Consider the following 22,707-nt stretch of genomic DNA (forward strand, 5'->3'; position numbering starts at 1 on the left):
ACTGCAGGCTACTTCTGCTGACTGCCGGCTGACTTCAATTTGGCAGTTCAAATCTCACCAGGCTCAAGGTTGACTCAGCCTTCCATCCTTCCAAGGTGGGTAAAATGAGGACCCAGATTGTTGGGGGCAATAGGCTGACTCTGTAAACCGTTTAAAGAGGACTGTAAAGCACTGTAAAGCGATATATAATTCTTTTTTTTAAAAGTCAGTGGGGGAGCAAGATTCACTTAACAATCATGTTACTAATTTAACAACTGCAGTGATTCAATGAATTCAATTAATTCAACAACTGCAGTAATTCAGTGAAACAGTATAGGGTTTCCTGCCTAGGCAGGGGGTTGGACTAGAAGACCTCCAAGGTCCCTTCCAACTCTGCTATTGTATTGTATTGTATTGTAATAACTGTGGCAAAAAAGTTCATAAAATGGGCAAAAAGAGGGCTGTAAAGCACTGTAAAGTGATATATAAGTATTTTTTTAAAAAGTCAATGGGGGAGCAAAATTCACCTAACAATCATGTTACTAATTTAACAACTGCAGTAATTCAATTAATTCAATTAATTCAACAACTGCAGTAATTCAGTGAAACAGTATAGGGTTTCCTGCCTAGGCAGGGGGTTGGACTAGAAGACCTCCAAGGTCCCTTCCAACTCTGCTATTGTATTGTATTGTAATAACTGTGGCAAAAAAGTTCATAAAATGGGGCAAAACTCACTTAACAGACAGCAACATAAATTTTTGGGCTCAATAGTGGTGATAAGTCAAGGACTATCTGTACTGCATAGGGGTCATGTTAGAATGCAAATATGATCTCCAGTGATGCACCAACACAACTGTTGAGATTTCCTGTCATCCTTTGAGATCTGAACAATTTCTAGCAAAGAATTTTATACTGATACATAAATACCTTTAAAAAAAAGTCTACAGTATATTAACACCTCTTCCTTTAAGAAGACAGAAAACAATTTGGTGCATTACTTTTTCTTTGTTTATGCTACATAAATTCTATTCCCTTTTTTCCTTCATGTTTAAAGTTCTTTCAAGAATTTCCATTTTACGTCTATTTACTTTTTTCTCTCTGCTTTCTTCCTTTTAGGGTGCCATTCTTACTACTATGTTGGCAACAAGAAACTTTTCAGGTGAGAAAAGCTTTGCTTTGCTTAAATGACAAGCCAAAATAAAAATAGAAAATACACCTCAGTGCTTTCCAAACCTCTTTTAATTAAAATGAAGCAAGCAAGCAAAAAGAAATTCTTCTAAACCACTCTTATTTAGCCTCAGTCTCGAGATGTCACATTCATCCCTTTTCTCTTAATGCTCTGTGTTCTTTGGCATGGCCGTATTATCATCAGAAAGGTTAAACTGGGACCAGAGGTAGGCCCCAAACTTTATTTATTTATTTATTCATTCATTCATTCATTCAGTGATTTAAAAGGCAGGGGGGGGGGAAATCCTGAATGGCCATGAAAGACCTTCCAACAAGCTAGCTTTCATGAGCCCTGCCAAACTTCCTGTGGATCTGTTCTCCTCCTTCATTGTCCTAAATAAATGAAGCCAAAGTCTTTGTATTTGATGCTTTAGCACTGGTATACCCATCCATGCAGGCTTTCTGTGTGGCTCCTTCTGCCCCCCTCCCTCCCCAACTGTCCTCAATTTACATTTCCCAGGTTCCTCCTTACATTTATCTAGCTAACCTGAATGCAGTTTAATCCTGACTCTACCCCAGAACTTACAGGAGTTGCTGAAAATTCCTCCAAAGTCCTTTTCCTCTGTCTCTGAAACAGTCCTCTTATTATTCTAAAACTGTTCCTGGTTTAAATAGGGCAGATTCCTTAGGTTGTTTCCTTAGTTTTGCCTGTTGGGGAGTGGGGGGGGTGGACTTGGTAATCTAATAGAAGGGAAGTCTTGAGAAGGCGCATGCTTTGGACTATAGTGCATTAATCCTTTGAGTTGGCTTTGCCTGGGGAGGCAGAATTGCAGCGAGCTTGTTCCACCCGTGGGTCTTAGTGCATAATGGACATCTGTCCTGGAAACACTTTCTAAAAGAGCCAAGTACTTTCCTACTATGGGAAATGAATTGCTTTTCCTGCCAAAAAAATGGAAACAAACCACATCTGATTTCTAAAAACAATGAGGGTGAAAGATGGCTGAGTAGATGCCTCAAGCAATAGTCCACCTCTACTGTTGTCTCTCCTTCCTTGCTCTCCTGCGGGGGTTTCTTTTCCCATCACTGTTCATGGGCCTAATCAAAGCCCTATGAAATTTCCAGCGAATCACAGCACAATCCATTTTCTCCACCTCAAAAATTCAAATTCTGAAGCTACCAGGGGTTGTAAAGGGCTGTTAGTTCAGATAAAGATATACTATTTATCTAAATCAGGATGCAGGGATTTCTGGGAGGAAACTGTGGATGGTGTTGATGGACAAAGGGACTGGGAAGCTGTGGCATTTTGAAAACATTGGGGAAGAAGAATGAAGATGGGTAAAGATGTTGAAAGAAGCAGTGATCTTCAGCAATAAATAAATAAATCTCAAACTTTTCATTCTACTCCTAGCCTGTTGCTAGCCGGGGGATTGATGGAATCTCCTGGAATTATAGCTGGGTAAGATACTGGATTTTAATAGCTGCCTGATCCTCCCAGATGGAAAACAGGTGATGGCTGCAAGGCACCTGTATTCTGCCATGAGTTTCTCTTACTTCTTCCTAAGTAATTTTATGGTGATTTCCAAATTCTATTTAAAAAAAATTGGAATCACAGTATTTTCTGGATTTGAGGCTTTCAAACTTGGCATTTAAGCATTCCTTGCTAAGTGTGTCTTCCATTAAGAGGTTCGGAATCATAGTGGAGGGAACCCCAGAAGTGGAAAAATGAGGATTGCAGTGTTTTAATACATCAGCGAAGCTCAGGAAGCCAACAGCAGAAGAGGTGCGTGGCTCCCATACTGCATTCCATGCTTTAGCAACATCTAGGAATTCTCTACCCCAACAGTAGGACTTTAATGTTCAACAGAACTTGTTCATTCCACTTTGTTAGGTAAGCTCCCCATTGGGAGAGCGAGTACGTTCAACGAAGCGTTGTAAGAGTTGTGTTGGAGAACACACAAATCAGCATACAGAGACACTGCAGTTTCAATAGGCTTTTACTTTTGTGGAAATAGAGGTATCAGAGTCCATCAAACAGTCCAAGTCATACACGGATAAAACAATCAGTCATCAATGTCTTTCAGTTAAGGGATAATCCAAATAACAAAGTCCAGTATAGCAATAGCAATAGCAGTAGACTTATATACCGCTTCATAGGCCTTTCAGGCCTCTCTAAGCGGTTTACAGAGAGTCAGCATATTGCCCCCAACAATCTGGGTCCTCATTTTACCCACCTCGGAAGGATGGAAGGCTGAGTCAACCCTGAGCCGGTGAGATTTGAACCGCTGACCTGCTGATCTAGCAGTAGCCTGCAGTGCTGCATTTAACCACTGCGCCACCTTGGCTCTATCCATATAAACAGTATCATATAAACAGCCCGGTACACAAAGTTTGCTAACAGTTGCAAAACTTACAATAGCTCACGGCACTCAGATCAGATCAGCCCAGCATCTAACGAACAGAGAGCTAACAGTCATTCTGGCTCCCTCTTATGGCCGATTGAGGAGAACAGCAACCAATCACATTTTACAGTATGATTTAAAGAAACAGGTACAGCATTTTTACATGATTTATATATTGCCAACCCAACCGTTAGATTATATTCCTAACACACTTGCATTTGATTAATCCTGGTCCTACGGAAGCCTTTCCTAGCCATCATGCTTTCCAGGACTCAGTAGCAGAATGAGTACTTTAGAGCATCAAAATCTATGAGTCTAAACCAGGACTCAAGAGTGTCCCTACAGTTGATGGGCTTCCAGTGCAGAGAAAGAAGATTATAATAACTCTTGATCTGACGGAAAAGATCCATGGATTGTGTAAAAGTGAATGCACGTTTGCTACCAAAAGTCATGTCTCTTCATCTCAACTTTTAACTCTAATCTTGTTCTGCTTCCTTTGTCTCCTTTCTTTCCCCTTCTTTCTTTCCCTCTGCCTTTTCTTCTTTCTCTCTCTCTCTCTCTCTCTCTCTGCCTCCGCTCTTCTCTAACTCTTTCCCCCATCCCTTTTCCTACTTGCTGTCCTTTATTTCTTTGTTTTCCACTCTGGCGCTAACAGTGGGCAGACAGACTACCGCTCCTGCCACCATGTCTGCAGCAGCAGCAGCCTCCGGTGCCACCATTGGGTTGGTGGAGCAAGGTAGACATGTCCGGAAGAGACCCTCCTCACTTTCCCCCTTTCTCGTTTTGAAATCTTGAGTGCATGTTGTGTCATCCATCCAGAGCACTTCATCCCACCCTGTTGTAAGATTCAGAGCTAGCCTTTTTTACTTCCAAAGAGCCCAAACGAGGACTTCCCTCTGTAGAAGTCTTGTCTGTTTAGCGGTGTCCGTTCTGTTGCGCTCCATTCAGTCGTGATTAGAAATGGTCATGGAAATGTTACAGGAAGGGATTGAAATCAACTAACGTGAAAGTTGCAAGCCAGCAGTCTCTGTATGAAGCAGGATGAAAGTTGCAGACCAATGACAGGAAAGGACACGCACAATTTGAAGGCTGCATAATGATGATGTTGCCAGAGGTTGAAGAGCTGGTGGGTGGATATTATTTTAGCATATTTTGCAAATATACTATCATATATTATCAAATACCACCTGAGGCTATTACTCTAACAACAAATATATCCAATAGAACATGGGAACGATGAAGAACAGTGGCAGTCTTAATAAAAGGAGAGAGGGTGATTGCCTGATGAATGCATCTAATGGTCACTTGATCTGTCCTTCCCATCATCCCAACTTTCCTTACTTGTGAGGTGTTTGGTGAGATTGTGAGGTGTTGCACATGATTTCTCCTCAAAAATTGCCACGTTGGTCTTCATGACTGAAACTAAATAGCCTATTGCAAGGATACTGCAAGTGCCATCAATGCAGGCTGGTTGCCGAGCGCCCAAAATGCAATCACATGATTGGGAGCCCCCTTCCCTTCCTCTGGCCATCATAACTTTGGATTCAGGTCATAAGTAGCTCTAGGAAGGTCCATCCTAACTTTGAACGGTTGCTAAGTGATCGTTCGTAAGTCAAGAACTAACTGTAAAAGATAAAAACCATTGTAACAACATATAATCCAGGTTGCCCTGGTTAAATCAAGAATCCTCAAACACCAGCAGAGCTTGCCTTATCTCCTGGCCCAAATGCCTGGAACAAGAGAGCCTTAAGAACCGTTAAGCTCATTATAGCTGAAATACTTGCTAAAAGACACCCATGCATTTCCTTATTTGCGTGCAGAAATCAAATATGTTAATATTTCTAACATAGCTCTTTCCTCTTCCAGGCATGGAAAGGGCTATGTTGTATTCATTTAACTGCCAGCAGCGAAGCTCATCCAGTGTCATTTAATCCTGGCAACATTTTTTTGGGTTGGTTCTTTCATAAACAACCAACCAACAAATTGATTTTTACAGTTTGATAGGGATTTTGGAACGTTGCCCGCTTCCCTGCCTGACCAGTCTCTCTGATTTGGAGCTTAAGCATTTGAAATGCAGAAGGAAGAATATCTATTTCCGCTCTTGCTTTGCTGATTATTTGTTATGAGTTGGGAGTTATATTCTTTCCCAAAAAAGAACTGCAGCTTGCTCAGATGAACCTGTTGGTGCTAATAAAAATATGCACTACATGAGTTTGGCTATAACAAGGCATCACCCGTGCATCAAAGCGAATTTGATCTTTGTTTCATAGCTTTGGCTTTCTCTGGAGTTTAATTTCTGCATCAGTAAGGATGATGAGAATTACCATTTTTTCCCTGTTGAAACCAGACAGGAACTCTGATGGAGGTGTTCTCTTTTGCTAAAGAGAACTGTAAATGTATAGATCAGGCTTATTTTGTTAGCATAGCAATAGTAATAGCAATAGCAGTTAGACTTATATACCGCTTCATTGGGCTTTCAGCCCTCTCTAAGCGGTTTACAGAGTCAGCATATCACCCCCACAGTCTGGGTCCTCATTTCACCCACCTCGGAAGGATGGAAGGCTGAGTCAACCTTGAGCCGGTGAGATTAGAACCGCTGAACTGCAGATAACAGTCAGCTGAAGTGGCCTGCAGTACTGCACCCTAACCACTGCGCCACCTCGGCTCTTGCAGAAGATGTAGACCAGTCCTTTCTAGGAGGTCATTCTGTTCCCTGTTCTGCTGTTTAAAACTTAAACCTTAAAAAACTATGTTTTATATCAGAAAACTAATTATGCTTAGCTCTCCCATCACCTGAAACCTCACCATGGTTTGAATTTCGGCTCCTATAACTTTCAGCCATCATGACCTTTGGGCGATTAGGAATTCTTGGACCAGAGTACAAAAACATCTTAGAGCAGGGGTTCCCATGCTGGCTGAGGAATTCTTGGAACTGTCCACATGTCTTAAAATCGCCAAGATTGGGAATCCCTGATCTAGAGACACCAGGCTAGAGAAGACTTGGTGATCATCTTGATTTCACCAAGATGGTTTCAAATGATGCATCTAGTGATCATTAAGCTTCATTAAATACGCAGTCAAATGGTCCCTGCTATCCTTTTGCGGCTCAACCCAAAATTAACCTTGGGTAGGTTAATATGTTTCTGGTTCAATACCCTGGTAGGATTATGAAAGCAAAACCAAAGACAATGCACCAAGTGGTGGATTTCTTTGTAATTTTCTGTTATGGATAAGGTGAAAACAGGGATGAACTAGTAGAAAAATGTAGAAGGACTAGAAACCCAAAATTGGACCATACTTGATGCTGCTACAAACATCTGAAGATGAAATCTAGCTTAGAGTGGAGAAAAGAGGTGAGGCTCATTGCTTTAGAGTAAGGGGTTTAGGGGTCCAGGAGCACACCTTTCTTCCATATCTAATCCATCCAGACAGTTCTTGAGGCATGCCAACGTAAGTTTCCCTTGATGCTTTATTCACGCCAGAACTTCTTGTTGCTTGGTGTAGTCACAGGTTTGTCTGTACCCCAGTTTTGTGATAGTGTGAAAATGGTAAATGGTGCATGGAATTTGTGTAGCCCTGGTGCATGATTTGGGCCTTGACTAGAAGAATTAGAAGTAATTCTTCTCAGACAGCGGAAAAGTGCTTCTGATGTGCTGAAACTGGCTGATGTGCATGCAAGATGGATAGCTCTGTATGGTAGCAGTAATTTGACCGGTCTAAGCTACTTTTGAGTTAATGTCATTCTGAAAACCCACCTTAAGATTTCAGGCTTGGAAAAAAAGAGAGAAAGAAGCAAAAAAGAAAATTAGGTTACTGCATTGCCTGTCTCCTTGATTTTGTACGCCAATTCTTTAAAGCGAAATATCCTACTGCTTTGTGCCTTGTTGTACAGTGTAAAAGCCGTACATTATATTCTTCTCCAACCTATTCCGTCCCAGGGCTTTTCATGTATTGGACCAACTCCCATAATTTAAATGAAGGAAAGACACAAAGGCTCATTTTTGTATTGAACTTAAAACTGCCTCCTTTAAGATCCAAAAAAGGCTTAATAAGTAGGTTTTCTTCTTTGGGAACAGTTATAATTATTCCATTCGGATTCTTCCACTCTGCCTCTGTGGCTACTGCTGCTACATAATCACCAGTAACATCTTTTATTATTGTCATCTGAGAAAATTGCCCCCGCAAGGATTTAAGATATTTTAAAGTTCCAAGTCTTCTTGTTCCCCCTTTATGCTCAGTTTTTATTTACAGCTACTTCACGTATTGCATATTTTTGCTTTACTACAGAAAGTGCTTCTGTTAATCCTGTAACCTTTGCAGTGATCATCCGTGATATTCCAGTCTTGTTTCTCTAATTTAGCATCTTCTTCTAAAATTGAAATTCAAGAATATGTTATCCAACTCATAATTGATAGCAGTTTTTCTAATGCTGAAGATGAAATACTGTAACACAGTGTTTCTCAACCGTATCAACTTTAATACTTCAACTCCAGATAATAAGTAATGGCTGGGGAATTTTGGGAGTTGAAGTCCACAGGTCTTAAAGTTGCCAAGGTTGAGAAGCAATGATGTAGCCAGTTCCTCACTTTCAGAGAGAGACACAGCATTGATGCTACAGAAGCAGTAGAAGAAACTCCAAGAACATGAGATGAATATAGATTCTTCTGGTAGCTGCCTGATCAACACACATTTTGAAATGCATTCAGTCCTCTAATTCTCAGGTGTATTATTATTCTTTAGCTTCCTGATTCTACACGAAAGGTTGATGATTAATATGTGCTATTCTGATTATATTCTGCTCTTGGAGTGAAGCCAAGCCCTTCTCCTGTTGTCCTCTGTCTGTTAGAAGATATTATAAATATCACTGCCAAATATAGAGACTGCTGTAGGGACTAAAATGCCTATATTCAAGAAAGGTCAGTAGTTCTTGAACCTTTTCCTATCACAATTCTTTTCCCTTCCAAATTCTGAGCAATGCAAGATTTTTACTGGATTCATACAATTGCCAACACAAGAAATGTTGATTTCCCCCCCGCTTGCAACACAGTTGTTGCCCTGGCCCATTTCATTTAGTTATTATTTAATATATTTTATTCTGATTCCATACTTAGTAGCGTACACTTCCTGTATGCCGGGCAGAATCACTTTCTGAGAGATAGGTGGCCACGAACACTTTTTTAGTTTATTAAGTTTATATGCCACCCATCCCACTATCCAAAGAAACTCTGGGCACTTAAAATAGATGGGTAGATAAATGATGATGATGATGATGAAGGAGGAGGAGGAGGATAGAGAGAGAGAGAGAAAGAGAGGTGGGAAGGGAGGGAGAGAGAGGGACTATTTCTCAATCTATCACCTTACCATAAAAATGGCCAAAATAAGATCAGTAAGAAAAAGGTAGAAACAGATTGATTGGAAAGGTGGTGGAAGGGAAAACTCTTCCATCATTGATACAGGAAAGAGAGAGGTCCATAACAAGTGCTGAAGGTCTCTTGACCAGTCTCCGGAAGAGATGGTGCCAAAGTGCAGGTGGCCACAAGGAGGCTTGTCTGTAAGAACGAGACTTCTCTGATGACTTCAGTGATCCATACGTTTGTAATGGTGATGAGTGGCTTGTTCAGATTTTTTTAGTTTCTTATATATCAAAAATGGCGCCTTGAATCTGACATAATAGCACCTTGGCAGCCAATTCTGTGGTTGCTTCAGTTATGCACGTAGCTGGATGCACCACTCAATACCTTGACCACTGCATTATCCAACAGCTGAAACTCCTGGACCCAGTCCAAGGAAAATACCTTCATTTAAAGTACTGATTTGCTGACATAACATCTGACAAAATCAAGATACAATGATAATATTCCACCTCCTTCTGATGGGGTGAAGAGAAAGTCATTCCGTGTATTTTCCAAGTACTCTTTGAGGTCAACTTCATCATTTTGATTATGGTGGCTTAAAAACAAAGGACATTGAATTGGATCCAGTGCTATCTGTCTTCTGATGAAAACATGTTCACTAGTAGAAAGGATTCCTCCTTTTCTTTTTACAGCACCTTCCAACATAGCTCATAAATCTCTTGCAGATGTGAAGGATTCTCCATAACACATTTGGATTGATCAGAAGGAAGGAGAACTAGGGGAAATCACCTTGTATAATATTAGCTATATCCTTAATAACCAGCTTTTCTGCATTTCTTTTTGGGGTGTTTGAGGCTTTATATGCTGCTAGAGCTATAGCAATATTGAAGAACAGCTGTAATTTCCTCTTCTGCACCCGGCATAATAAACTGTAATACATTCTGTTGCAGATTCTTCTTATATTTGGAGGCATTGCTATATAGCTAGACCAGTAATTCTAACCTTCAGAGATATATCAGCCATTGCCCCATCTTTGCTTTTAACATAAGAACTTGCCAATATTGTTTCTATCAAAATGCCATTTAAAGAAGTTATTTAATGCTAAAAAGTAGCAGCAATGATTGTAGTCATGTTCCATGAATGTTATATGGCTAAAATGTTCTCAGTCCAATATACAATCCATTTATCATACTTCTTGGGAGTTTATTTATTTTTATTTTATCTGTTAAATTTATTTGCTGCCTATCTCACCGTAGGGATACTCTAGGCAGCTTACAGTAATAAAAAGGAAGGACAATGGAAGGCATGCAAACAGAAGTAAAATAATAGAACAATAAAATAAGCAATGACAAAGTAACCCAACAAGAATAAATACATCAATACGATAACAAAAAAAAGATAACAGAAGAACAGAGTTGGAAGGTCTTCTAGTCCAACCTCCTGATCAAGCAGGAAAGCCAACACCATTTCAGACAAATGGCTGCCAGTCTCTTCTTAAAAACTTCCAATGTTGGAGCACCTGCAACTGCTGGAGGCAAGTTGTTCTACTGATTGATGGGTGGAGGACAGAGAGCAATCTGCCATCAATCCAACAGCCTCCTCCAGGGTGGAACTCCCCCTTTTGGCCCCATTTAAGGAATTCTGGGGTTTGCAGTTCCAATACCTGGGTTTGGGAGGGACTGAATTTTGGAGTGTCAAGTTTATTAGGACGAATTCCACACTTCTACATGAGTCGCAGGTAAACGTGGGAAAAAGTAAAGGAAACCTTTGCAAGCCAGAATATTTAGCATTAAGGGAAGAGTAGGAAAAGAGTTATGTCTTTAAGAAAACCCAAGTGATGTTGATTCTGGTGTCCCAGACTTATACATTGTGGGAAACGATGTCATCTTACTTGGAGTCCATTTTCTATCCTTGAGTTTCCATTCTTCCATTAGTGTGGTGATTGTGTGGCCCATTTCCTCCCTGTGCGTATGAGCAAAGGCTTCTGTGGTGCTGCTTCTGTGATGCTGGTGCTGCTGCTTCACTCCCCCTTGGTGTCAAGACAGGGCCTCTGTCCCAAAGGCTTTGCTTTCTGTCTCAACACTTTTTCTCTCCCCTCCCTTTCCCCCCCTCTTTCTCTCCCTCTCTTTCTCCCCATCCTTCCTCCAATCCTCCTTACTGCCTGTCTCTCTCGCCTTTCCCTCTTCTGTAAATTTCTGTAAGGTAAGCAAACTTTTTGTTGAGTTCTGGCCTTTGATATAATAACTACCAATGGTGGTGACTGGACTTAATGTGGGACCAAGGGGATTATAAGACTGGGATTCAGAAGCAGATGGAGTCATCTTCTTCCGCCGAGGCTGCTCCATCTGACATCAGTACCTTCCATCAGTAGATCCATAATAGATTGTAACTTGGTTTCTTTTACTGCAAACTATACATTCAACTCAGTGGTGGGATTCAAATAATTTAACAACCAGTTCTCTGCCCTAATGACCAGCTGGGTAGGCGGGGCTCAGTGGTCATGTGACTGGGTGGGTGAGGCCAACTCAACGTCACTCAGGTTGATGGGCGCTTCACCTTAGCTGTTATAATGTAATAAGGGTTAACCGGAGAGGCAGTTTCTGTAAGCAGGGCAATAAAGATTAAGCTAGAAACAACACCAGAATGTTTCCTTCCTGCCTTCCTTACAGGATTAGCCCTGTAAAGTGGAAAAAAAAACAAAAATGAGATTTCTTCCAACAACCCGTTCTCCGAACTGGTTAGAAAGTTAAAAACCGGTTCTCCCGAATAGGTGTGAACTGGCTGAATCCCACCACTGATTCAACTGTACAAATTACCTGTTTTTTTGCCCAGATGCAACGCAATAGTCATCAATTGTCCAATCCCTAGAAGATTCTCATGGCATTGTTGATTCCCTGAAGTTCTCTTAATCAGGATCCAAATAACGGACAACCAAGTTTCTATTCACTTTAGTTTTAATCCCTACCACACTTGCTCTTATCACTCTTCTTAATCCCACTCCCAGCCTTGCCATGCATTTCATTTCAGTTCAGCTTTTCCCCCCCCCCCATATCACACTTGGGTCTCTCCTCAGCCAAATAATAGCAACAAGAAGCAATTACAAAAACAAAAACCGACCATGCAATGGCCAAGAAATCCATATTCTCTGAATGACATACTCCAACCTGACATAAGAAGCCACTACTGTAATCATTGAATTTTTGAGGATTATCAATATCTCATGAGTTGTAGGTGGAAATGAAATGATTCACCATTTACATGGAAATCCCAATTACAGAGAAAAAAAAGACCGATACTATATTGGGCGTAATAAGGTCACAATCTTAACACATGGGAAAATAATGCAGCTTGCTTAATGGACTGTAATAGAGTTGCTTCAGTAAAGAAGCAGATGTGACTTGCTTAGAAATCAGAATATGAGCTCCAACCTTGTTTCGAAGATAAAAATTGTTGCTAGGAGCAGAATTGTACAGCTTGGTTGGCGAGAGTCAGCTTGGGTTACAGCTCATGTTTAAGAATTTGGAGATTCTCAGTGTGAAAGGAGAGAGCCTATTTGTGTAGTGGCTAAGGCACCAGGCTATAAACTGGAGACTGTGAGTTCTAGTCCCATGTTAGATTAATTTTGGACTAGTTACTCTCTCTTAGCCTTAGGAAAGAGGCAATGGCAAACCACTCCCATAAGTCTTGCCAAGAAGACTTCAAGGACTAATCCAGACAGTCTACCAGGTATCAACACTGACTTGTAGGCATCCCTAAATGGGAAACTACTGGGGGATGCTAGAACCATGGGACTAGGTTGCATCATGATGGTGATAATATCATCTTAGAAGATGATCGATTGTTGCCAAGATAGTTATAGGGGCATCTCCAAGATTCAAGGTTGTCTTGAAGATTTGGTTCCACCACAAAACCACGGAGGACAAAATCGTGCTCGACGAAAGCGCGCATTTGACGTCATCACAGCGCGACGAAAACATCGCGCTGTGATCGAAAAATGTAAAAATAAAGCGAAAACCTTACCCTAACCCCCCCAAACCTAACCCTTAACCTAACCCTAAATCTAACCCTAAACGTAACCCTAAACCTAACGCTAACCCTTAACCTAACGCTAAACGTAACCCTAACGCTCTAAACCTAACCCTAACCCTTAACCTAACCCTAAACCTAAACCTAACCCTTACCTTTATGTGAATCGGCTTGCTTTAATTTTAATTTTATTTCAATTTTTAATTTTTTTCGTCGCGCTGTGATGACGTCAAATGCGCGCTTTCGTCGAGCGCGATTTTGTCCTCCGCGGTTTTGACAGGTCACGGAAGATTTACCTAGTACAAGAAAGACTGATACTCCTTATTTCAAAAAAGAAAAGAACCTGTATGCAATTCTGTTGAAAAGATCTAGCATTTTCATTGCAAATGTCAGTGTCTCTAAAACGAGTAGGTACTTAGGAGTAGGTCTTGGAGCTATTAGCCCAAAAGAATTAATATTCAAGAAGAAGCTGTCCATGTTCTTCTGCAAGTTCAGCTAAGGGGGAGAAGGAATTTCTCCATGGAAGGATCCTGTCCCACTTTATTCAGACTACTGCTTTGTTAAACAGAACACTGCTGTACAGAGACACCCTCCTTGTGGTTTTGGGGCACAGTTTGGACAAAGTAATGTGTGCCCAAGCCAAGCAAATGGCAGTTTGAGAAACAACAGTGACTAAAATGCCATTGAGCAAAGCTTCCACTCTTTTGTATTATTGCAGACCCATTACTGACTTCCCTGCTTTTGGGAGGTTGCCTGTTTGTGAAACTTATTCATCTGTAGGTTTACTTCTGGCTTGGAGATGTTGGGGCTTAGCCATTGTTCTCAAGTCGCCTTTTAGTAGTTGGATGGGGAAACACTGGGGTTTTGGGGGGGAGGAGGGAAGGACTATTTAGACAGTGCAAAGTATTTCTCAAGACACCAAGACAGTTGCCACTAAAATCTCTTCTTCCCTCCTTATGCAGCAGCTAAAAGTTTACTGAATAAGAAAGCGGACGGCGTGAAGGTAAATATATTTCTGGCTTTTGTGGGACATTCCATGAAAAAGAAAAACAGGGGGAAAGATTTGCGCTTGTGCTGTATTAATGGGAGAGATTGTTCTGCTCTAAGCCCACAATCGTTTTCAGAAACTCAATTAGCAAAGTAGCTAAATAGTAGAAATGAAAGTACTCTTCTATACTCCACGTTAAAACCTTCTGAACAGCGGTGAGAGGAGAGCTCATTCTCTTCCAAAGCTTTATCTGTACGTAATTGCTATGTAAATCATGAAGTGATGCAATCTTTATGGGTTTAAATAGACTTGATATGGATTATCTGAATAAAAAGTGCTTTGTGTTCATTTTTTCATTGACGAAAATGTGTATGTTTGATACAGCCTCAGACAAACAGCACCAAAAGCAGCGCCGGAGTTACCAGCCCAAAAGGGACCCTTCCTCCAGCTGCACTGGTACAGTTTCCCTTCTATTTTTCTTTCTGTTTTTATAAACAAAATTGGGACACTGATTTCCCTGTGGTTTTGCAGTTATAATTGCTCTTTAATGCTTGCTGATACGACTATACATTATTTAAGGACTTCAACTCTATGTTCTGCCTCTAACTGATACTGTTGGGAATCCCTAAATTGTTTCATGCTATTCTTGCTCCATTGTTGGGAAACAGTTCAGAATTTTTTCATGGTCCTCCTGCTTATCCTCCATATATATATATATTTTACTCCTTAGGCAGTCCAAACCAGAAGACCCCATTCAGTTGATCTTGCTAACTAGAATTCAGTTCAATCTTAAATGTTTTAATTTGCTTCCTGGTAACAAAATTAAGCCACAGTGTATTCCACATTGATTAGGATGTCTCAGATTCTCCCATTCAATAATACAAGGCACAAAATAAGGATATTTGAATTGCAAATTAATACTGTCTTCTATCCCAGCAGACAATCAAACAAAAAAAATTTCCCCACCTCTCCCTCAAAAAAAGAAAAACAAAGGCCTCTTTATTCTTGGTCGGAAAAAATGAGTAAGAGTGCCTTATAATTACACCTTGTCTCATCAGTCATTCTGAGAAATAATAGAATCCGGTAACTCTGGTTGTCAACTATTTTTTTCCCACCTCTAAACTCTCTCTGAATCCCATCTGTGGATATCACCCTGGTCTGCTTTGTGCAAATTTGTACTTCGTGCCTGAGTATCAAAACCTCCTTTCCGGATGTGTTCTATCCAGAGGTCATGTTGGTTACAGAAACTTAAATATTCATAACTTCATGGCTACATTACGATTTGGTGCTAAATGAGACTTCAATAGGGCAAGTATGAAATCCACTGGCCTAACCAACAAATGAAAACTTTTTCAGTTTTCAAAAAATGGTTAGAAAAAGAGAATAAAATTGTACAATCATGGAATATGAGAGGTTCTAGAGAAGTCTTAATTGAGCCTTAATCCAGGTCCTTCCTCAATGCTTCAGCACTTGACAGGTGTCCATTCTTTCTTTTTCAAAATACTTTGAGCAAAGTCAATTCCACTCTGGAGGCAATGCGCTACTTGATTTAATAATCATTTGACATTTTTCTAATGTCCAACTGAAATCTGTTCCTTAAATCTGCCATTTAAAGCCACTATTTTTTGATCTGGGTTTTGGAACTGCTCTGATCAATTCTGGCCCAGGTTCTGTATGGTGGAAGGTTCAATTTTCCATTTTAAATCTCTTAAATTTTCTCTAAATATTTTATTCCACTGAGGGCCTATCCCAAGTTTCCACAAGCCTAGCCTTTTTCATAAGTGTAAAAAAGTGCATAGGAATGTACATTATAAATGTTTTAAAACTCCTGGAACAATAATTCTGGGAAATAACTGTATGGCATAAACATTTAATAAACTTTAATTGATTTGCAGAGCCCCATATGTTTTCATAGGAGTTACAGATTCTAGGTTGTTTTTTTTTTAATGTAATTATTGTAAATATATATAGAGGAAAAAGCTGTAAAGTTGGCATTAGGATAATACGTATAGGAACTATTTAAACTTTTCACACTTTGCTCCACTGTCAACAAGTCACTGAAGCATTAACAGGTGAAGGCATTAGAATTATTATAAAAGTTTTAAAGCTCTCAGAAGCTCTATTTGCGAACCTTAAAAATACTTCTATTTTAGTCTTTATTTTCAGTAGATTCATTGCCACATCAAACCTGGATTGATTTTTTATATCTATTTTGTAGCTATTCCTTTTCATTCTCTTCTTGATAGACAAAATTGTGCCATAACCTTAAAGACAGAACAGAAAAAGAAGAGAGCAACAAACTAAACCGCAAATTGACTTTATAAGAAACAAATCTAATCACATTAGTGTGAACTCTTTAAAGCAACAATTACTGCTCTAAATAATTCTATATGAAGCATGTTAGCCCAGATTAAAACACTAAACATTAGTTTTCTTTTAAAAAATGATTGCAACATGAATTTATTTAGTATCCCTTCAAAGGTGGCAAATATGGAATTCTTCGAATAACTTGGAGGTCTTGCATTTGAACACAGGAACAATAGCTTGTGTAGAGCTCTTCTACCAAATAAATATCAGTTTTGTAATAATGTTTTTCATGAAGTCTTAATATACTGGCTTTGCTGGCTAGGAAGTTACCTTGAAGTTTATATTGCTTTTGAAGGGAAATAAAATTCCACAACTGGGATTTTAATGAATCTTCAGGAGGATGCAGATCGAAAACATATTGGGCAGTTATAGGTAATCACATTCTGTGCTTTGCTTATATGGATATGATACAAATTAGACAATGAGACTAATTCTTTAAATGCCTGTGACATTTTTTGATGGAAAGGTTTTCTTTGCCCACTAATTTTTCAGTACAAAATGTATTAAAAGAGATCAAGGGATGGAAACAGCAGGTTTAAATTAAATTGTAGGAATCCAGAACAATACATGGAGTTGTCCAGAAGAGAATAGCGCATATCTACATCATACATAAACTAGGAAGGTTGTGGAGTGTTAAAAATGCAGTAAATGGCCTGTAATCATTGATCAAAACAAGATTGAACTTCTTTCTTATAGCACAAACTACTTCTTTTTTCTATGAGACCCATATTCAATGTTTACAGCCCATTTATCTTCAATTTTCTTTGTCATTCTTCAATTGAAAACTAGTCTTTGAACTGGTTTTAATGATGAAAAATGATATGTATTTCAGTTATTTGGTTCTCTTATGAGCTTAAAAGAGGCACTTTGAAATGCTGTTGTTATATGATAAATGCTACTTTAGAGTATTGGTGGGTAGTGATAATTTCCCAAGCTATGTCAGTCGTTGGCCCTTCCTTTCAACGAGAAAGTGTTAATTGAATAAGATGGCAAATTTCTCTGTAGTCAATTTATGTAGTTGATACTAGGAAAGATTCCAGAAATAAACTTAATAGGACTCTGGAATTTTTTCCCCCAGCATAGAATCACCCTAGATGATAATATATGTTGGGAAAAGCTTATCAGTTTCTTCAGTGTGGCAGGAAATACAGATTCCTTCTGTGATCAAGGGGAACAAATAGTTGCCTTCCAAAGAAACAGGGTTGAAAATGGCCTTTGATTGAGCAAAATGGATGGTCCCCTCCCCACAGCCCAATTCTCCAATTATCTATTAAGCAAGAGCTTGGCTTTGTTGAAGGCAAGGAGGCCAACCCTTCCAAGATTTCAATAGCTAGAGCCCTATGTGGCATATTAAATATTACAGAGCGACTGGTGAAGAATGCATCAATTCAGAGTTTGCCAGTGGGGGAAAGAAACACAGGGTTGGGTCTTGAAAAGAGATGTGAAATCTAAGTTTTTTGCTTCCATTCACTCCCGCTTCCCCTCCCCGGCTGATACTCCCACCCATCGTTCCAATCTCTTCAGATGGGAATTTACTTTCATCTGCAACCCTCAAACACAGTTTTGTTCAGTTCCTCTCAGTGGCAGTCAAGATGCTTTGCTTTTATTGCTAGTTCTGAATAGCCTCTTAAATGGGCAGTGCTGGTGCCTGTGTCAATAGGTAATTCGTGAGTACCGAAACCTGCCTTTTTATGAACTCATTCTTCCAGATCCCCAACCCCTCGCATAAAAAGGACTATTGAGCTGCACCAAGCTTGCACAGTTAGGTCTCTTAGCCTTTACGTCCAACCGCATGAGCCATTATAGTAATTCATATTCTTCCTGGAATTCTTAGCAGGTTTGCACAAACTGGATTGTAGGTATCAGCTGTAGAAAAAAAAATGTCTTGCTTTCACAATTATCTAAAAATGAGGTTTTGGTTCAGCACTTCCTTTCATAGCTGCTGCTGTTGTAAGACATAACATGAGCTTAGGATCAAGCCTACTTTGAAAATACTTTAAGAAGCAGGAACCAAGGAGGTTGCTTTAACAGCTCAGATTAAATTGTTCATCTAACTGAGATTGGACAACCATTTGTCTGAAATGGTTTAGGCTTTCCTGCTTGAGCAGGGGTTTGGACCAGTCCTCCAAGATCCCTTTCAACTCTGTTATTCTGTTAAACCTTATGTTGGGGTCAACAGCAGCCTTCTTCAATCTGATCTCCTTTAAATGCATTGGGACTGCAATACCTCTGGTGACCAGCCTGTCTGAAATGCATCAACTTGGAGAAGGCAGCTGAATGGTGATTGACAGGATTTTTTTAAAGGTTCACGACAAACGAGAAACACCTCAAGCTACCTGCTCATTTAACTGGAAATGCCAAAGATTGAATTTATAAGATCCTGCACCAAAGCATGCATTATTTACTATTGAGTTGCTTCAAAGCTTTATTAACATGCATATGTCTCTTCTCCTTCCCCATTTTATTCACACAACACCTTTAAGCATATTTAGCACCAGGTCTTAAATTGGCCACACATGCATATTCACTGTTACTAAAGTAGGGAGAGATATACATGTGGATAATTCTTAGACCACATCAAATACATTACAGACAAGTTTTCTGGCAGTTTCTCAGTGTTGGAATGGTCCTTCTTCTCCCAAGTTCTCCCCTGTTAAACCACCTGATACTTTAACAGTCAGATTAAAAAAGAGAATGAGTCTCTTATGCTTATATGTTGACTATTCCTGCCAAATTCACTTTAACACCCTGCCTACACCAAGCCATGTCCATATCCATGCAAATTGAACAAATTAGTTTAGTGCCCTAGAATTACCTGCTTCCAGGTAAGTACGTCTTAAAACTGTCAGAAAAGCACTGAAAGTTTGCAAAACAACAACGTACTTTATGGAAGGTAAGTTCTCAGCTAGCAAAACCTCTGCTCAGCTAACTCTAGAATTATATTGGATGGACTTTTCATACCCCATACCTCTTGCTCAGCCCTCTGTTTTGTACCCACCACCTATGGGTGAGAGGTCCAAACTGCAGGATCATCATGGGATGCCCCCATGAAGTGAGGTAGAGATTGGTTCTTAACTCAAAAATTCTGGGCATAGCACAAGTCTGAGGAATGTGCTCAGAGGACCTTCTGCTCTTCTTTTGCTTCGTTTTCCCCTCCTTCGAACTTCAGTGGTACCTGCGTTGTGAGGCTAATTGCCCAGGTAGGAGGGTTGCTTGCCGCTCCCACCTATAAAGTTTCTTCTTTGTTCTCCTGACCATGCTCCCTATTGCAGCAATTTCTTTGGCTCACAAACGGATTATAAACGTAGATACCTCCGCTTGCCCTCTCCATTTCCAAGGGGGGATCACAGCAATCTTATCATGGGGTTCAAATATGATTTTTTGGTTTCATTCATGGAAAATTTTCCAGTTTTGATTCTTCTCTTCCTGATTTATTCTGCCACTTTTTGTTTGTTAATCATTTGCCTTTTGCTGAACTAATTGCCTTTTGCTTTTTTCCCTTCCATTTTGTTCCCCCTCCCCTGCTCTTATGTGGGTCTTGGTCTTTTTTCCCCCCTCTTCCTTTTCCCTTTTTTTTTTCATATTTTTTACCATCATTTTCTGCTCCATCTCCTCTTCCAATTATTGCCTCTTCTCCTTATATATATATTTTTAATTTCTTCCTCTTCTTTGTTCTGTTCTTCTTTGGTTCATCTTTCCTTCCTCTGTAGGAGCCTCAAACCACCGTTATCCATAACCCAGTGGACAGCATTAAGGTACTGCTGCCTGTCTTTCCTTCTCCTCAGTTTTGCCCTTTTTGTTATCTTGGATAAAAATTGACTTTTTTTCTGCTCCTTGCATTGCTGTGTAATTTCACCTCTGGGGACAGACTGTAGGCTCTTGTTGTGCCTTTTCCCATGTACCCGAAATCCTGCACCCTAGACTCTAATCCACTGGCCTAATTAAAGGTGCGGGAAGAGGGCTGTCTTTTGAGGTGTTATGGAAAGCACAAAGTTACAAATGTTTTTCAAAGGTCTGGCCGCCTTGAAGAATATAACATAACCTTATTCTTCAAATATTAGACTTTCCACTATTTGGGGGACAAAGGTGAAGAATTTCCATGGCTCCCTTGCTGGTGGAAATGTTCCCTACATTTTGTACCCAGGTCTTTTAGGCTTAACAAAGAGGCTAATGAAGATGGTCCAGACAGAACAGATGGAATTGAGACAGGGGTGGGTTTCAACCGGTTCACGGCGGTCTCCGCGAACCGGTTGGTCGGCGAACCCGGAAGTAAGTAACTTCCGGGAACGGCGAAGGGCGCGCCCGCCCGCGTTCCTTACCCGGTTTTGACGAGTTCTGCGCTTCCACGCATGCACAGACAGCGCCTACGCGATCCTCCAGGAGCAGCTGGAGCATTGCACAGACGCTAGTATGCATGCGTGCGCTGCGCGCGTGCACGAGGACGCCGCCGGCTTCGTTCCAACCGAACCGGTTGGAATGGGGCGAGAAACCCACCCCTGAATTGAGGGGAAGAAGTTGATAACTTGTCACCTGAAACTAGATCTTCTGGAGGACGGGATTGCCTTTCAAACCTGCTTTCTCCTATTCTGGTCCTAGAATGTGTTGAGACTGCTATTTTGGGTTACTGCAGTCTCTACACAGATTGAGGACTCCAGGTGGGGAAGAACTCCAGATTGGGGAGACAAACCTTCCCCATCTCAAGTTCTCAATCTATGTGGAGACTCTCGTAATCCCAACTATACTTCTAAAAATCTCAACGGAGTGTTTTTGTGCTGGGTTATAGGATGGGGAAGAAAGCCTCAAACTCTGACCCCAGAGCTCCTTCATGCTCAAGTGAAAGAACGCAGCCAGGCAGACTAAAGAGACACATCCCAAGAGGGTTGAGGACCAGCATAGTTGCTCCATGTCACAATCATTCATTATCGGTCCCAGCCTTCACTTCCACTCAGACCTGCATTTTCTTAACCCATTCTTTGCTGCAGGGGCTTTGATTTTTTACCATGTTTATGCTACCTCTTCAAGCCCATTCACTCAGCGCATCTGACATAGCCTTAAGAAGAGAACCAGTTGGCCTTTATTTTATTTATTTTTTTGCGGGCTGGCTGGTTCATTTTTTTAATTTTTTTAAAGGTTGAATCTGATAGAGGCTGGTCAAGGAAACCATATTAGTACCAACCTCCCCATTTATTTATCTTTTCTTCTGGACAGAAGATTTCCTGGCTTAGATGGATTTTAAGGAAAAAAAAGGATAATGCTTTTTCTAATTATGCAACTTCTTTTTTTAGACGAAGTAAAATCGTAAGTCTGAGGAATGGTACCCATATATCAAATTATATTGGGATGAAAAAATCTGGGGAGATGGTGTTGAATGTGGGGCTTTGACTTTCTTCCAACTGGGCAATAAATGGAGGCCACTAAGGTCTTCTGTTCACATTTACGATTATTTCTAGAATGTATTCTTTTCTGCTGCAAATGTTTTGGGGGGGGGGAGAATCGTCTCATGTGAGAAACATAGCTTTTTCACCATGATGGAAAGCAACCCTTGTCTTTAAGGTGTCGCAGAAAACTGTACTGTTTTAAAATATCATCATAATGTTAAACCGACTCTGTTTTTGACAAATGAGATAGGTGGTTTGGGTTCAAAAGAACTTGTGAGGATATCACGTTTGCTGGTATTACTGCATTTGATTCCCCCAGCAAAAATGCAGGCACTCGAGGCAATCTAGAAGAATCAGACACAATTGAACAGAAGGGGGAAGATGTGAATGAGTTAATATTAATTAATATAATACACATTTTTATAAAAGTTACATGAGTCTTTAAAAAAACGAATCATTCTGTTTGGAATTTTGAATTAATCTTAATAGTATGTGAGGGATAAGATTCTATTCTAGGCAGGCCCCTTAATTTAATCCAGTGGTGTCAAACTTGATTTCATTGAGGGCCTCATCAGGGTTGTGTTTGACCTTGGGGGTCCAGGGTGGGCTTGGCTAGCTTGATGTCACTCATATCAGGGGCACCTACGGTGGCCTGAGCACTCTGCCAGCAAAAATGGCCTCCTGGGTTCCGTTTTCGGCTGCAATGGCCTCCTGCAATCCTCTGCCAGGGAAAATGAACGCCATCTGCAGCCCTCCTGAGCTCCATTTTCCCTGACAGAGGCACTGCACGCTGATCCTTTGCTGTTTCCAGGGTGGCCCCACACGCCGGATCTGGCCCCTTGGGCTTGAAGTTGACACTCCTGATCTAATCAATGGCATTTATTTCCATAGAAGCCTTACTTTTAGGAAGAGTAGTAATATCTGTCCCCAGACCAGCTCCACACCTCAAAGGATATCATGCTGTAAATCAGTGTTTCCCAACCTCCACAACTTAACCATAGCTGGCTGGGAAATTCTGGGAGTTGAAATCCCCACATCTTAGTTGCTGA

General features: G+C 40.5%; 1 protein-coding gene across 19 annotated transcripts in view; it reads left to right on the forward strand.

The window, feature by feature from the left end:
* CAMK2B (calcium/calmodulin dependent protein kinase II beta) overlaps positions 1–22,707 on the forward strand; it is a 210,428-nt gene that overhangs the window by 160,998 nt on the left and 26,723 nt on the right. For 7 of the 19 annotated variants that reach the window (XM_087706258.1, XM_087706256.1, XM_087706265.1 and 4 more), the window contains 5 exons: positions 1,096–1,138; positions 4,201–4,281; positions 13,888–13,928; positions 14,298–14,369; positions 19,991–20,035. In XM_087706258.1, the coding sequence (XP_087562384.1) occupies positions 1,096–1,138; positions 4,201–4,281; positions 13,888–13,928; positions 14,298–14,369; positions 19,991–20,035 (282 nt within the window). The remainder of the gene's footprint in view (positions 1–1,095; positions 1,139–4,200; positions 4,282–13,887; positions 13,929–14,297; positions 14,370–19,990; positions 20,036–22,707) is intronic. The other 12 variants (XM_087706263.1, XM_087706262.1, XM_087706275.1 and 9 more) reach the window with 5 other exon arrangements.

This window comes from Thamnophis sirtalis, unplaced genomic scaffold (assembly GCF_051295495.1).
Source record: "Thamnophis sirtalis isolate CommonGarterSnake01/CBP01778 unplaced genomic scaffold, rThaSir2_p1.2 scaffold_2, whole genome shotgun sequence".
Classification (NCBI taxonomy): domain Eukaryota; kingdom Metazoa; phylum Chordata; class Lepidosauria; order Squamata; family Natricidae; genus Thamnophis; species Thamnophis sirtalis.